Source organism: Alosa pseudoharengus, unplaced genomic scaffold (assembly GCF_046254945.1).
Source record: "Alosa pseudoharengus isolate Yale_2024_CS ecotype anadromous, Long Island Sound unplaced genomic scaffold, YU_APseudo_1.1 YU_APseudo_1.1_scf_7, whole genome shotgun sequence".
Taxonomy (NCBI): domain Eukaryota; kingdom Metazoa; phylum Chordata; class Actinopteri; order Clupeiformes; family Clupeidae; genus Alosa; species Alosa pseudoharengus.
The window spans coordinates 30,318,934-30,334,236 of NW_027468859.1; the positions used below are offsets into that span (position 1 = coordinate 30,318,934).

General features: G+C 45.1%; 1 protein-coding gene across 1 annotated transcript in view; it reads left to right on the plus strand.

The window, feature by feature from the left end:
* actr10 (actin related protein 10) overlaps window positions 1-7,950 on the plus strand; it is a 14,180-nt gene extending 6,230 nt beyond the window's left edge. The window contains exons 9-13 of the mRNA XM_076272369.1: window positions 1,954-2,033; window positions 2,925-2,998; window positions 3,385-3,466; window positions 5,376-5,577; window positions 6,940-7,950. Coding sequence (XP_076128484.1) covers window positions 1,954-2,033; window positions 2,925-2,998; window positions 3,385-3,466; window positions 5,376-5,577; window positions 6,940-7,121 — 620 coding nt within the window. The 3' untranslated portion in view covers window positions 7,122-7,950. The remainder of the gene's footprint in view (window positions 1-1,953; window positions 2,034-2,924; window positions 2,999-3,384; window positions 3,467-5,375; window positions 5,578-6,939) is intronic.
* Window positions 7,951-15,303: the final 7,353 nt, after the last annotated feature.

Below are 15,303 nucleotides of genomic sequence, written 5' to 3' on the forward strand. Positions count from 1 at the left end.
GGACACAATGCCAAGTAGCACCATAGAAACAACCTATAATACCACAGACAAAAAGGATACAAGGATACAAGGAAGTTTATTGTCACATGCATATAGTTACTGGAAGTAAGAAATGCAGTGAAATTATGTCTGGTGTCAACCTATTTGTGCATTTATGGGGGGGGGGGTAAAAAGTGCAGTAGAAGAGGGGTTTAGTAGATTAAGTGGCAAGGGCTGCATAAGAAAGGTGGGGGAGGATTGGGATTGGGGGGGGGGGGGGGGGGGGGGCACCAACATGGAGCACCCAAGAGCAACAGGGGCAAGGAAAAACTCCCTTACCAAGGAAGAAACTTTGGGCAGATCCACGGCTCAAGGGGCTAACCCAACTGCCTGGGGTCTTGGTGTGTGTGTTGGGGGGATGACAAGGGAGATGGGATAGTGTGTGAGTGTGTGTGTGTGGGGGGGGGGTAATGCAGTGTGCTGTAAGTATGTTGGGTATGTGTGTTGGAGAAGCTTCCTGATGAAATAATGTGCTGTGTATGTAGGGGAGGGGGGGGGCAGTGTACTACAATTATGGTGAAGGGACTTACTATTGCAAGCAGAGTACTGTATGTATGATGTATGTGAGTGATGACAGTGAAGATGTGTGTGTGGGCGGGAGGGGAGTGGAGCAGTGACTGTGTGTGCAGTGTGTGTGTGGGTAGGTGGGGGCAGTGTGCTGTAAGTATGTAGAGGATGTGTGTTGGAGAAGATCCTGAAGACAATGTGCTGTGTATGTAGGGAGGGGGGGCAGTGTGCAGCAAGTATGTAGAGGAGGCTTACTGTAGCAAGCAGTGTGCTGTATGTATGTGTGGTGATGGCAGTGATGATGTAAGTGTGTGTGTTTTTTGTGTGTGTGTGTTGGGGGGGGGGGGGGCAGAAAGGCTAGGCAATCAAGGACATGGGTAGATAGATGGAGGAGAAATCCAAAATAATAAATAAAAAGTTCTATGGAGATGTGTTGGAAAAGTTGGAGAAAGTCAGATGTGTGTGTTTGTGTGTGTGTGTGTTTTGACATGTATGAAATAAGAAAATAAATAAAAGGTCTGTAGCATAGGGAGAGGGATGTAAACGTGCTAAAAGTCATGTAGGTGTGTGTGTGTGGGGGGGGATGGGGGGGTGCAAAGTCAGTATAGTGTGAGTTCAGAGTTCGGATGGCCTGGGGATAAAAACTTCTCCTGAGTCTCTCAGTTCTGGCTTTGTGACTACATAGGCGTCTTCTTGATTTCAGCGGTAGGAATAATCCATTGTTAGGATGAGAAGAGTCCTTCAGGATCTTTTGGGCTCTTAGGAGTACTCTTCTGGAATAGATATATTGTAGAGCAGGGAGTTGAGTTCTTATAGATAGATAGATAGATAGATAGATAGATACTTTATTGATCCCCAAGGGAAAATTCAGGATTCTCATTATAGTACGTTCAGCTGAGCGCACTACTCTCTGCAGAGTACTACAATCTCTAACTGTGGAGTTCCCATACCAGGTGATAATGCTACCAGTTAGAACACTCAACCGCTGAAGTGTAGAAGGTCTTCATGATGGATGTAGAAACTTTGAATTTCCTTAGCTGACGAAGGAAGTGAGACGTAATACTGGAGATATCTTGTAGAGCAGGGAGTTGAGTGGAGTACTACAATCTCTAACTGTGGAGTTCCCATACCAGGTGATGATGCTACCAGTTAGAACACTCTCCGGAATACTGGAGATGTTGTTAGGGCTTTGATAATATCAGAGTGGATTGAGGTGAAGGTTATTTTAGGTCATCTTTGGTAATACAATAGGCAACTAGAAATAGTACCATAGACATCAAGTAATACCTTAGAAAACAAGAAGTAATACCATAGGCAATAGACTATGTTATTGGAAAACGTAGAAACAGGCCGTATGAAATGAGGGTGTGTTTTCTCAGTCATTTGTGTTCTCCTGTGCGTTTTCAGTGCGGACCTGCTTTGTGAGTGACCTGCAGAGGGGTCTGAAGATTCAGGAGGCCAAGTTTAACCTGGACGGAACTGCTGAGGTAAGGGGTGTGCCAGCCAGAGCACTGTAATACCCACTCATCCCGGTGTAGTACGCTGTGCGTTATAGTGAAAACAATATACTGGTTATCCACCATAACGTGCACTATGTAGTGAGTGAGTCGATGTTCCATCTCACCTCCTCTCTACTCGCCTCACCTCCTCTCTACTCGCCTCACCTCCTCTCAGCACCTGGCTAATCACCGATTCTCCTCTCTGTTCCTCTCTCTTCATTTCCTCTTCCCTTAAATCCTTACTAAGTTCTCTCCTCTCAGAACCTCTCTACTCCTCAGCACCTTTCTACTCCTCTCTACTCCTCTCAGCACCTCTCTATTCCTCTCTATTTCTCTCTGCTCCTCTCAGCACCTCTCACCTCCTCTCAGCACCTCTCACCTCCTCTCAGCACTACTCCTCTCAACACCTCTCTACTCCTCTCTATTTGCTAAAGAAGCGCATGAGCTTCTCCTCCTCTTTGTTGAAGGAGTTCTATGAACAGCACTGAAGTGCCGTCATGTTCTTTGATATTGATGTTGATGAGGGCCCAGTAGTCTGTATTCAGTCAGTGGAAGAGTGGTGCTCGTGAACACTGTGGTGTCAGACTGTATTAGGTTTGTTGTTTGGCCAGGGTGTCCAGTTAGATAACAGAAGACAGTAGCAGACAAGTTGCAGAATAGATCCTGATAAGTTAGGGCCAGATGTTGGGTTTGCTGCTTTGTTTTTGGGTAGATTTGTCTTAATTAGCCTAGTTGTCACCATTCCGTACGGGACTTCAACTGTCTCTTCATTAAACATGTCTTAACATCACAAACGGCCTCTTTGTTTACAATGTTCAGCACACATAACTTTTAATTGTTTTTTTTGTTTATTTATTTGTTTCTTTGTATTTATTTCAGCGCCCAGCCCCTCCCCCTGATGTTGACTATCCTCTGGATGGGGAGAAGATCCTGCACATCAAAGGCTCCATACGGTGGGTTGAGCTCTGAAGCTGTGGACCTCTGTGCCACATCATGAAACCCCTCGAGGATAGTGCCTGTCAGGGGTGTCTGTTTGAATGTGCTGTTTGGAGACAGATATGTTACTTACTTACTCACTTACTTTTGCTTTTGGCTTTTATCCAAAGCCCCTTACATATGTCAATTATTGCAAGGGCCAGTCTCCCCGGAGCACTACGCTACCACCACCACACAATATAGTATGTGCATATGTAGTGGAAGCTTTCCTGTAAGTGAATGGGGGCAGAGTGAATCAGTCTCAAACTGTATGGTTTGGCTCTTTAGACCTCTCTTTGCCTCCAAGTTTCTCTAATCTATCTACTGAGATGATGGAGTTCATTGTTGTCCTTATTTCCTATAGGGACTCTGTGATGGAGATGCTGTTTGAGCAGGACAATGAGGAGAAGTCGGTGGCCACACTCATCCTGGACTCTCTGGTGAAGGTGAGCGGGAGAAAGGGGTCCTCCTTGACAGTGTTACCCATCCATGTCTGGGGGTTAGCTTCAGCTAGTTAGCATCGGCTAATAGGGTGCTACCAAGTTTATTCTCCCAATTGATTTCCTGTACGTAGATTAAGCCTAGTCTTAGACCAAAAGAAAACTTCAATGGAAATGTCCGCTGAAAAATAATTTTAGTCTAGGATGAGGGTTGAATCATGTGCAGGGGACTGTCTGCTTGTCTTTTTTTCTTTTTTTTTTTTCTTTTTTTTCTTTTTCCTTATTGGTATTCCACAGACATTCAAACATTAAACGGCAAATACATACATAGAGAAAAAACAAATAAACACAGACACAATAAAATAAAATAAAATAAAATAAGGAGGCCTATAATAGGAGGGGGCATTTATATTCTATACAGTTTTGTTCCCCCATTATTTTCATATAATTATTCTTTCATTTTTAATTTGTATGTTAGCCTTTCCATCTCTTGGATTTCCTTAATGATAGAAAACCATTGTTTACGATTTGGCACGTTTGCTTTCAGCTAATTCTTAGTGATAGTCTTCTTACTCGCTGTAAGCAGAATCTTCACTGGATCTTGGTCATCCTTGGATACATATTCTTCCAAGTCTCCAAGGTGTAGGACAATACATGAGAATGCATAACCCAAGATCTCGCATAAAACGGCATGTACGTCTCTCCAAAAAGGCTCTATATTCTTACAGCTCCAAAAAATGTGTGTATGGTTTGGTGCCATATCAGCACATTGTCTCCAGCATGATTGTTGTGTTGAAAGTTGTTTACTTTTAATTAAGGGGGTGGTAAAGTAGTCGATCTGGTTCTTCCAAGCAAACTCTCTCCACCTTTTGTGTGGTGAGATTGTGAGATTGTTTGAGATTGTGTGGTTGTCTGTTGACATCTCCACATGTCATACCAGGTCTCGACTTGGATTTTTTCACCTAGTTCTTTCTCCCATTTGATCTTTATATATAATGTTGAATATTGTTTAGATTCCAACAAAAATAAAGGATTAAAATTGTTAGAGATTTCTCTATAGAAGGACATCACAAATACTTTGATGAGGGTGCTTGTCTTTTAAACACACACACACACACATGCACGCACGCACGCACGCACACGCACATACCTACACCTACATAAACCTGACCATACATGACCTCACCACAGGTGTGCCTCACAGATCAGTATTAGGGCCCCTGCTTTTCTCTATTTACACCACTTCCTTGAGTGAGACCATTCACTCCCATGGATTTGACTATCACTGCTGTGCAGATGATACTCAACTTTACCCATCTTTCCCACCTGAGGACTCCCATCGGATTTCTGCATGCCTTAAGGATATTTCAGTCTGGATGTAAGATCGCCACCCTCAGCTTAATCTCTCAAAAACTGAGCTGAGCTTGACTCATCTTCACTGAGGCCAACTAGATCGGCATGTAACTTGGGTGTCGTAATTGATGACTGACTTAAATTCTCTGAGCATGTAGCCTCAATTGCAAAATCATGTTGATTTGTCCTTTACACCATTAGGAAGATCAAACCTTATATGACACAAGATTCTACACAACTTCTAGTACAGGCCATGATTATCTCCCAACTAGACTATTGTAATTCACTATTAGCTGGCCTGCCTGCTTGTGTGGTAAGATCGTTACAACAGAATGCTGCAGAACGCCTGGTCTTCAGTCAGCCAAAGAGGACACATGTAACTCCTCTCCTAGTTACTCTACATTGTCCCTGCCAAATCCTATAACCATAAACAACATGATGCCTACATTTCCTTTAGGATTAATAAAGTATCTATCTTTCTCTATCTATCTGTCTATCTATCTATCTATCTATCTATCTATCTATCTATCTATTTGTCTATCTATCTATCCTCTCCCCCCAGTGTCCGATAGACACGCGGAAGGCCCTGTCAGAGAACATCGTGGTGATCGGTGGTACGGCCATGCTGCCGGGCTTCCTGCACCGTCTCTTGGCCGAAATCCGCCTGCTGGTGGAGAAGCCAAAGTACCGGCAGGCCCTGGCTACCAAAAGCTTCAAATTGCATAGTCCACCGGCCAAACCCAACTGCACCGCTTGGCTCGGAGGTGAGAGAGAGTGACACACACACACACACACACACACACACACACTGGCCACCAAGAGCTTCAAACTCCACAGTCCACCTGCCAAACCCAACTGCACTGCCTGGCTCGGAGGTGAGGGAGAGTACCACACACATACATACACCGATGCCCGGACAACCAAGAGCTTCAAGCTGCACAGCGTAGTTAGGCTTGGAGGTGAGGCAGTATAACACACACACACACACACACACAGGCCACCAAGAACTTCCTCCCCAATCTTAACTGCACCACTTGGCTCGGAAGTTTGGAGACAACACACGGGCATACACACACACACACCCACAAACACATACACGCATGCACGCAGGCTCTGGCCACCAAGGGCTGCAAGCTGCCCATCCCAACTGCACCACCTGGCTTGGAGCTTGGAGGTGAGGAGGCACACACACACACACACACACACATACATACACACACTGGCCACCAAGAGCGTCAAGCTGCGTACCTGCCAAGCCCAAGATGGGTTCTAACCAGGATAAATGTGCCAGAGTGTATGTGTTGATGTTGTCAGTAATGGCCGCATCTATGGACCCCAGTGGTTTTGCTTGGAGTAAAGACAGCATACTGATCAGGGTGTACTGACAGCCTCCGACAGCGTAGGGTCTTTTTCATGGATGTACTTGCGGTACTTTTTCATTGTGCTAATATGTTTTTGTAAGCGCTCTGATCGTATATCTTTGAGCACATTCTGTTTTGTATCCAAACATCCCAGGCTATTGGAATCAATGGATTTCCTTTATCGCTGGTGACTTAAGGGCTAATGCAATTTACATTTCATTGAGTCCGTATAATATATTTATAAGCACATAGCCTCATGGGAAATCAGACCCATAACCGGCGCCGCCCACAGAGCGGCCCAAACCTCTCCGCTCTGCTGCCATTCCTCAACATGCCAACATTTGGCTCGGAGAAATATGAATTTGAGGATTGGAACAAATCACAACGCATTTCCAAACACATCTTTTCCGGATGGTCTTTAGTTTTAAGAACGGACTGATTCATGTCTTTAGTGTTGTGTGGTCTTTATGTTGTTGCTCCGCCATGCCAGTGGAAGAAGATGTGATGCAAGCTGGTTTAAACGGCTGTAAACTGGTGTAAACGGATCTAAACTGGTGTAAACCGTGTCCAAGTGTGTAAACGGATGTAGACTGGTGTAAACCGTGTTCAAGTGTGTAAACGGATGTAGACTGGGGCAAACCGTGTTCAAGTGTGTTAACTGGTGTAAACCGTGTTCAAGTGTGTAAACTGGTGTAAACCGTGTTCAAATGTGTAAACTGGTGTAAACTGTGTACCTGATTCCGTCTCTCCCCGGTCCCTCTGCAGGTGCCATCTTCGGCGCGTTGCAGGACATTCTGGGTAGTCGTTCTGTGTCACGGGACTACTACAACCAGACGGGACGCATCCCTGACTGGTGCTGCCTGAGCACGCCTCCGCCCGAGTCCGTCTACGACGCCAGCAAAGCCGCCCCACCCCTCATGAAGAGAGCCTTCTCGACAGAGAAATAATGTCCCACCCCACATATCATCACTCCCAACACTTGTGTGTATATAGCCCTGTGTATGTTCATTACAGATAAACCATTGCTTTACAAATATGAACAGAAGACATGAGCAACTGTCTACCAGCTACTTGAATCACACCATGCTTCTAATACATGCATACGCCTGTCAGGTTTGCTTGAGGTAGACATATTTAACTTATATCACTGTGGCTCTTAATGTTCTCTTATAGTGTTTTTGTTTCTTCATCATTTTAAGTATTCTGTTTAAATAAATCCTCCCCTAAAGCTTGACTTAAGTTACACAACCCTCTGCACCTCTGTGAGTAGTTCCCATGTGCTCCCACTAGGTGGCGACGAGCAGAGTGTGCAGGCCGAGTGAGAGGAGTGAGTGTGTATCTGTCAGATTGAGTCAGTGCTCCCACCGTACGGACCCACGTCTCTGTTTACATTTCCCAGAGCTCACGTCTGAGATACAGATCTCATTTGATCCACTTTATCTGGAGTTCTAGCCGGGAAAGTGGGGAAAATTCATGCCAGGGCACAGATCAGTGGAAGACACATGGGACCTATTTCCTACAGCATATGTAGGTCAGGTCTCTAAATAATGATGCCTTTTATTTTTTATTTCTCACACATATTTTGGCAGCACAGAATATAATATCCATAAAGAGATATTGCAAGTCCCTGTTGTTGGTTTGTAGAACATCGTTATGGCGTTCTGTTATGCTTCTTATTTATTGTTTAGTGCTTTTCATGAGAAAAAGAATCTCCTATATTGATCTGGATTTGGACCCACTGTCCCGTGGCTTAAATAAACATTCCCAGAGAAAGTCTCCTCCTGTGTCTCGTCTCTCTCTCTCTCTCCCTCTCTCTCTCTCTCTCTCTGTGCTGGCCCAAAGCCCATAGTATAAGACAGATAACTCTGTTATATAGCATGGACATCACAGCAGAGAGGAGTGGTTTGTTTTGGTGTGTTGGCTCCATAACTCAGGGCACTGATTGCAGATGGAAGTAATACAGTTAGGGGCCGTTTACATGAAACCGCCAGGTGAATTTTCTCTTACCGCTTTCACACCTTTAACGACACCAGCGAGAAAAAACCTCGCGTGTACACACAGGTGTAACTGGCTAAATGTGCTGTAGTGCATATGCCAGACCAGTCGATGGCGCCGCTTAGCAGAAGCTTCACGATAATTTCGCGTGAATCGCGTAGAAGAAAACATTGTTGAAACCATTTGTTAAAGGAATACGCCACCCCTAGGTGAAATTGGGTCACTCCCCGCAGTCCCTAGAGTTGGAGGAGTGAGCGAAAGCGTTTTATAGCCGACCCAGCCATTGTCCTAATCTAGAAACGGCCCGGTTAGCTTTATCTTAGCGTAGTCGCTGTAATCCGGCGATATCAGCTAGCATGTCGTTGCAAAAGTGAATCAAATAACTCAAGATTTGTTATAATTATTTCTCGTAACCTGTACATTAACATCGAGTACAAATATCAATGCAAATTAACACGAAGGGATTTACTAGACCAATTTAGATTTGGAACTATTTTCGGGCATAGCACCGGCAAAGCACCGCTGCCAGGCGCAAAGACATCACGCAGTATGAAAACCCTCAACTTCCGGCAATACACCAGCGTGACTACTAAGTTCTCTGCTACTAGGCTGACACTGACAGGTGGGCTTTCTCTAAGAGTTCTAATGGCGATGAATATGTAAGATTACACGATAGACGAAGATGATGACTTCGACTACCAAGATCCAAGACCCTACCTTTTCAAACCTGAGTTCACTGAAGAGGAGTTGCGAGCTTTGGATCTGGGAAGAGAGGACGTTGCGACTAGTCAAGGCGAGTCGGATGAGAGAACGAGAGCAAACACGAACTGGTGGTGTGAGTGTGAAGTGTGCCAACCCATGCCGACTGAAATGGAGTGTTTGTGCTGTGCAGAAAGCATAGCAAGTGTGGGCATAGCACCGGCAAGGCAAAGCACCGCTGCCAGGCGCAAAGACATCATGCAGCATCTCTTCGGGAGCGTTTCCCACCATCGATGGCAGTATTTTACAGTATTTTAGTATATGTAATTTCACCGCTACAAAACGCTATTTTTATACCTCTTCTACAGTTCCAAACAACATTACACTTACGTGGTAGTGAGTAGAGGGTCCCTAAAGCCAAACCGAAGTATCCCGAGGTCTTTATGTGGTCGGATAGAGAGTCCAGAATGAATTTCATCAAGCCAGTACCTTTCCGGAAATGTTGCTGCTGCAGCTGCCATCTTTAGGGGAAAGTCCGTAGGAGTCGATTGTGGAGTAACACGCTCTGGAAATTCACAATTTTGTCGCCATTTTTTTTTTTTTTTTTTTTAACTTAGTCCAGTAGTCCAACTTCATTTCAATTTCAAAAGAAATATCGTTTTGTAGCGCCGAAATGACATGCCCGGGTCACTTCCAGACTAACGAGTTTTGACTAAAAACAGTAAAATCGAACTTTCTCAAAACACATCCAAATGACATGATTTTGATGTCAACTTAACGTATGTAGCCTACTCCCAATCATCCGTAAATTGATCTAAAGTGCATTTTACTCCGGATAATTCCTTTAAGGCAGGGGTCGGGAACCTATGGCTCGCGAGCCACATGTGGCTCTTTTGGGAACTGCATCTGGCTCTCGGACAAACCTGCCATTTGTTTACTCAATAAGTCATGAATAATTTTGGTACTGTATTAAATTAAAAATTGACCTACTGAAATCAAAATGTTAAAATAGTGTTCGAAATATAATATATGTTCACGTAGTTTAATCCATCCCATGTCTGTTCCATGTACAAAAGGGCGATTGTCAAGCGTACATGTAGGTTACGGAGGCCTGGCTGGGTGTTACGCTGGAGGACCTGAATTTGAACCACAAAAACCTCTTTGGCCTCCAAATCAAGTACCAGCAGTGAGAGGCGTGGGAAGTAGGCTTACGTGACCAACTTACAGCGACTCCTGGCTGCCACATCAACACAATGATGTCAGTGCTTCTCTACATGAATGGGCAATGATTAAGTCCATATGTATGTTACGGACTGACTAAGAGGTCGCCTTCAAACCTAATCTGATTCACTCAGCTTTCAGAGCCCAATAGCAGAGACAGGCGCTCTGGAACAACTCAGTTGAGGGGCAACCGTGGCCTACTGGTTAGCACTTCGGACTTGTAACCAGGGGGTTGCCGGTTCAAACCCCGACCAGTAGGAACGGCTGAAGTGCCCTTGAGCAAGGCACCTAACCCCTCACTGCTCCCCGAGCGCCGCTGTAGCAGGCAGCTCACTGCATCGGGATAGTGTGTGCTTCACCTCACTGTGTGCTGAGTGTGTTTCACTAATTCACGGATTGGGTTAAATGCAGAGACCAAATTTCCCTCACAGCATCAAAAGAGTATATGTACTTACTTATATATGGTTAGATGGCTTTGCTCAGGGGTTCAACGGCAGTGGCTGCAGAGAAACCCACAACTCTGGCTGAGTTCCCAAACCACTACGCCATCATTGGTCATTATAACGGACCAGTACGCCATTGCCGGCCATTATAACGGACCAGTACGCCATCACTGGTCGTTATAACGGATGAAACCTTGACCAGGACCAACTCTTAACAGGGGGCCCATCTGCCTGGACTGGTTGGGTAGACAGTCATATTTGTGGCAGGACTGTGATTACAAAGCATCAAGCTAGCATGTTAATGAATTTGATTAGCAGCCCTTTTTATCTATGAATGGACAAAAGGGAGCAGTCATGACATTGTCCTCATATGTGAAATCTCAGACCAGACAGGAAATGCCATGCCGTTGTTTACCTTCTCTCAATTTCTCTTGATTATTTGGAAAACCAGATTGTAAAATCATGCCAACAAGATTGTTTTAGTTGTATTTGGAAAATCGTCCGAGACATGGTTGACTCTGGAGCAATCAAACAGGTAGCTCATTGGGCGAAGCGATGTCGGGGTATTTATGGATGTTTGTGCACAGCATGACTGCCTTTCAATTTCATCTCAGACTGAAGATGGATGTCTGAACCCCCATGGATCAAACATCAGGGCCACAGACCCCCGTGCACCATATCACCTTACAGATTTCTAAAGGTCCCGCCATGCTCTGACACAATGGACATCAATATGGATTTAAAGCAATCATGCTTCCTCAGCCCTCACCAGCACAGTCAGGGTTTACCTTTAAAGTAACGTTAAATCAATGTTTTTGAAACGCGTCACAGTGGTTTAGTGAATTGTGTCTGTGATGGCTCCCATATGAGTGCCGTATATATGTGCGCGATGATCAAGAGGCACTACATAGCAGGGGCGGCACATGCATACCGGCCTTTTAAGCTCCCACTGCTAAGGAATTCAGCCCTTTTTTTAAACTCAAACTATTAAAGCAAACAAATGCCGGATCCAAGAAAAAGAACTGAGGAGAGAACCAACACGGTCGGAGTTGTGACATTTCAATCTTTGGATGAGGCAGTGGTGAGTTCTGCTGGTGAGACAGACACAGAGAGAGAGAGCAAATGAAATTAAAGCGTTATGTAATCACTGTATCAAAGTGTGCTTCGTTTCACGTTTAGGTCAAATGACTGGGAGAGATCACAGACAGAGAAACGTACAGAAACTAGACTCTTCATGTTCATAGGACCAGATGGAATGTGTTCGCAACCCACTTCTGAACTCTAGAATCATCCACACCTGACCTCTATAGTCATCCACACCTGAACTCTAGAGTCACCCACACCTGAGCTCTAGAGTCATCCACACTTGAACTCTAGAGTCATCCACGAACTCTAGAGTCACCCACACTTGAACTCTAGAGTCATCCACGAACTCTAGAGTGACCCACACTTGAACTCTAGAGTCATCTACCTGAACTCTAGTCATCCACACCTGTACTCTAGAGCAGGGGTTCCCAAACTTTTCCACGACAAGGCCCCCCAAATACCACTAGGTTCTGGCCAAGGACCCCCTTGATGTGTTTGTAAACCCATCGACAATACTACGGCAAATGTAAAAATACATTAAGCTAATCCTAATAATTATTTTAGCCACAAGCACTTCGCGATGGAGCATAGTGTGTAAAAAATGTATTTGGGGCTTTCTGCTATATGAGAGCTATCACTCTACTGTTATTCCCAGTCATTATCATGGGAAATATAATTTTCAGATATGCGTCACATTATTATAATGGAATTGTATAACAACCCTCATAGTAATAGGTATATTTTCAGATGTATTTATTTGTTGCTTTTATTTTTCCTTCCAACTTACTGAGGCCCCCCTGGCACCCCCTCGCGGCCCCCCAGGGGGCCCCGGCCCCCACTAACCACTGCTCTAGAGTCACCCACAACTGAACTCTAAAGTCATCCACACCTGAACTCTAAAGTCATCCACACCTGAACTCTAGAGGCATACACACCTAAGCCTGTAGAATCATACTCAAACGTCCCATTTCTGGAGACTGACAAGGCCTAACTAACGTGTGACAATTACAGGGTTAATGTTACTAAGGATGAATGCTGTGCAGTGTATGGCATATATGGAGTGCTGTCCCTGTAATATGGCATATACGGAGTGCTGTCCCTGTAATATGACATATACAGAGTGCTGTCCCTGTAATATCACTTACAGAGTGCTGTCCCTGTAATGTACTGTATACGGAGTGCTGTCCATTCTCTGTAAGTCACCCTTGTGTGGTCAAAAATCTCCAGGCACACTCAGGTGTGAGAAAACACTGCAGGTTTATTCACGATACCAGCACTTTCCAGTAAGACTACCCAACGTTCTCTGCAAGGCCCCATCTTATACATGTTAGTTACATCATAGTAATACAAATCACATGAGTCCTTCTCACTTGAACATACAATGGTATTTTCCAAAACTCAGAAATGCAGAAATACAACAATACATACTTTTTGGACAAAGCATGTGATCCTCCTCACACCAAGTCATGAGGCTACTCCAAGAAAGTAAGATAATAGGTCAATACAATACATATACATCCTTCAGCATTTTCTTGTCATAGTTTTGTTAGTGACCCAACATTTCTACCACACTTGGATAAGATCATCAGCTAAATGCATTCAAATTAGTCAGGTATTTTACGTGATTTCAAGCCTATAAAATGTTTTGCCACATTCAGAAATCACCTCCTCACGACCGCTAGCTGCCCATTCCGTGAGTAGCCTACCTTGTAGAAAAACCCCGGTCTCTGTAGGCAGCCCAGACTCAAACAAAACCCTGCTTCGAATTTTTCTGGGAATACTGAGGGGAGGGGTGAGCTACCTCTCTGACGTGTTTTGTTTGGTCCTTGGTTAAAATATAATGCATGTTTTTTTGCACAAAAGCGTCTGCTAATAAATTTAAACATAAACATAAACACAAACAAACACGACTTCCTGCGCAATCCCTGACTGCACCTTTAATGCAGAAGCATAAATATGAGTTTATATTCTTACTATATCGCAATGCCACAGCTTTACCACCCAAATGTTGATACTTTACTGAATACTGAAGCAGATGTTTTTGTATGAGAGAGAGCCAAGTAGCCATAACCACAATGCACCTGGGACTTGACTTAAGGGCCTGGCAACTGCCTGTGGGAATAACATCTCGGATTTTTGCCAGTAAAACCCCACCAAATCAAATATCAAACTCTGGACATCTTAAAAGAGCATGTGCAGTTATATCATTCTTCATGACGTTGTCGTTATAGTGTGCGGAGTGATGAAACTAGTTTTTGCCGTTGTCGTTATACAGCAATTATCATGGGCAGCGTGGACGAGCCTTTAGTCCACCTGTAGGCCAGTGAGTCTGCTGAGCGTCTGTGGATCATGTTATGTAAGTCAGACCTGTGACCTTTAAAGAGGAAATCTCTTTTCCCATGATGCACTGGAGGTCAGGACCCCAGCAATTAAGCCCTGTGTATCCCACAATCCCCCGCATCTCCCACAATTCCACAGGGTGTTCTACCCTGGCAGCACCTGCAGAAAGAAGAGATAACTGGGCGGTGCATAAATCATCCCATCCACCCCCCACCCCCCCAACCCCCACCCCAGACTTACTCTATCCGCCAACAGCACCCCCCCACACACACACACACCAGCCCACCCCAAACTTACTCTATCCGCCAACAGCACCCCCCACAGACACACACACCAGCCCACCCCAAACTTACTCTATTCGCCAACTTACCCCCCCCCCCCCACCCCGTCCTCCAAACACACTCGTACACACACTCACCCCACCCCTCCCCCCGTCTCCTCCGCTAGTGAGCTTTGTGGTTGGATGGGACCCTGGCGTCGGCACGGTTCCCAAAGACAGGAAGGAACAGCTGTAGGAGTAACCTCTGACCTCTAGAGTGGGAGGGTGACTGACTGGTCCCAGAGCGTTGTCAGGGTCTCGCCACAGAGACTCTCGCCCTGCAGGCTCGCTACTTACACCAGCTCTCACTACTACAGACGCCTTTTCACTCCAAATCGTGCTCTCACTAGTGCGGACGCCTTTTCACATCAACTTCACACAACACAACTCACCCTCTCACTACTACAGACGCCTTTTCACTCCAAATCGTGCTCTCACTAGTGCGGACGCCTTTTCACGTCAATTCGTGCTCTCACTAGTGCGGACGCCTTTTCACATCAACTTCACACAACACAACTCACCCTCTCACTACTACAGACACCTTTTCACTCCATCTCGTGCTCTCACTACTACAGACACCTTTTCACAACTCCACACAACACAACTCACCCTCTCACTGCAGACACCTTTTCACACCAACTCGTGCTATCTCTAGTGCGGACGCCTTTTCACACCAACTCGTGCTCTCTTTAGTGCTGACGCCTTTTCACACCATCTCGTGCTCTCACTACTACAGACACCTTTTCACAACTCCACACAACACAACTCACCCTCTCACTACTGCAGACACGTTTCCACACCAACTCGCTTTCATTATGTAACTTCTACTTGGTAGGGTTTTTGTTATGGGATTGACAGATTGTTTTGTCTCGTCATTTTGGTTTTCCGAATAGCTGAAGCACCATAATGTCTGCAAAATTACACAATGCAAAGGCAAAATTCCAAGCAACAAGGTCAGGTTTACCGGACTGTTGCATGTAATTCAGAAGACAACTTAACTTGTGACCTACTTTAATTACTGGGCTA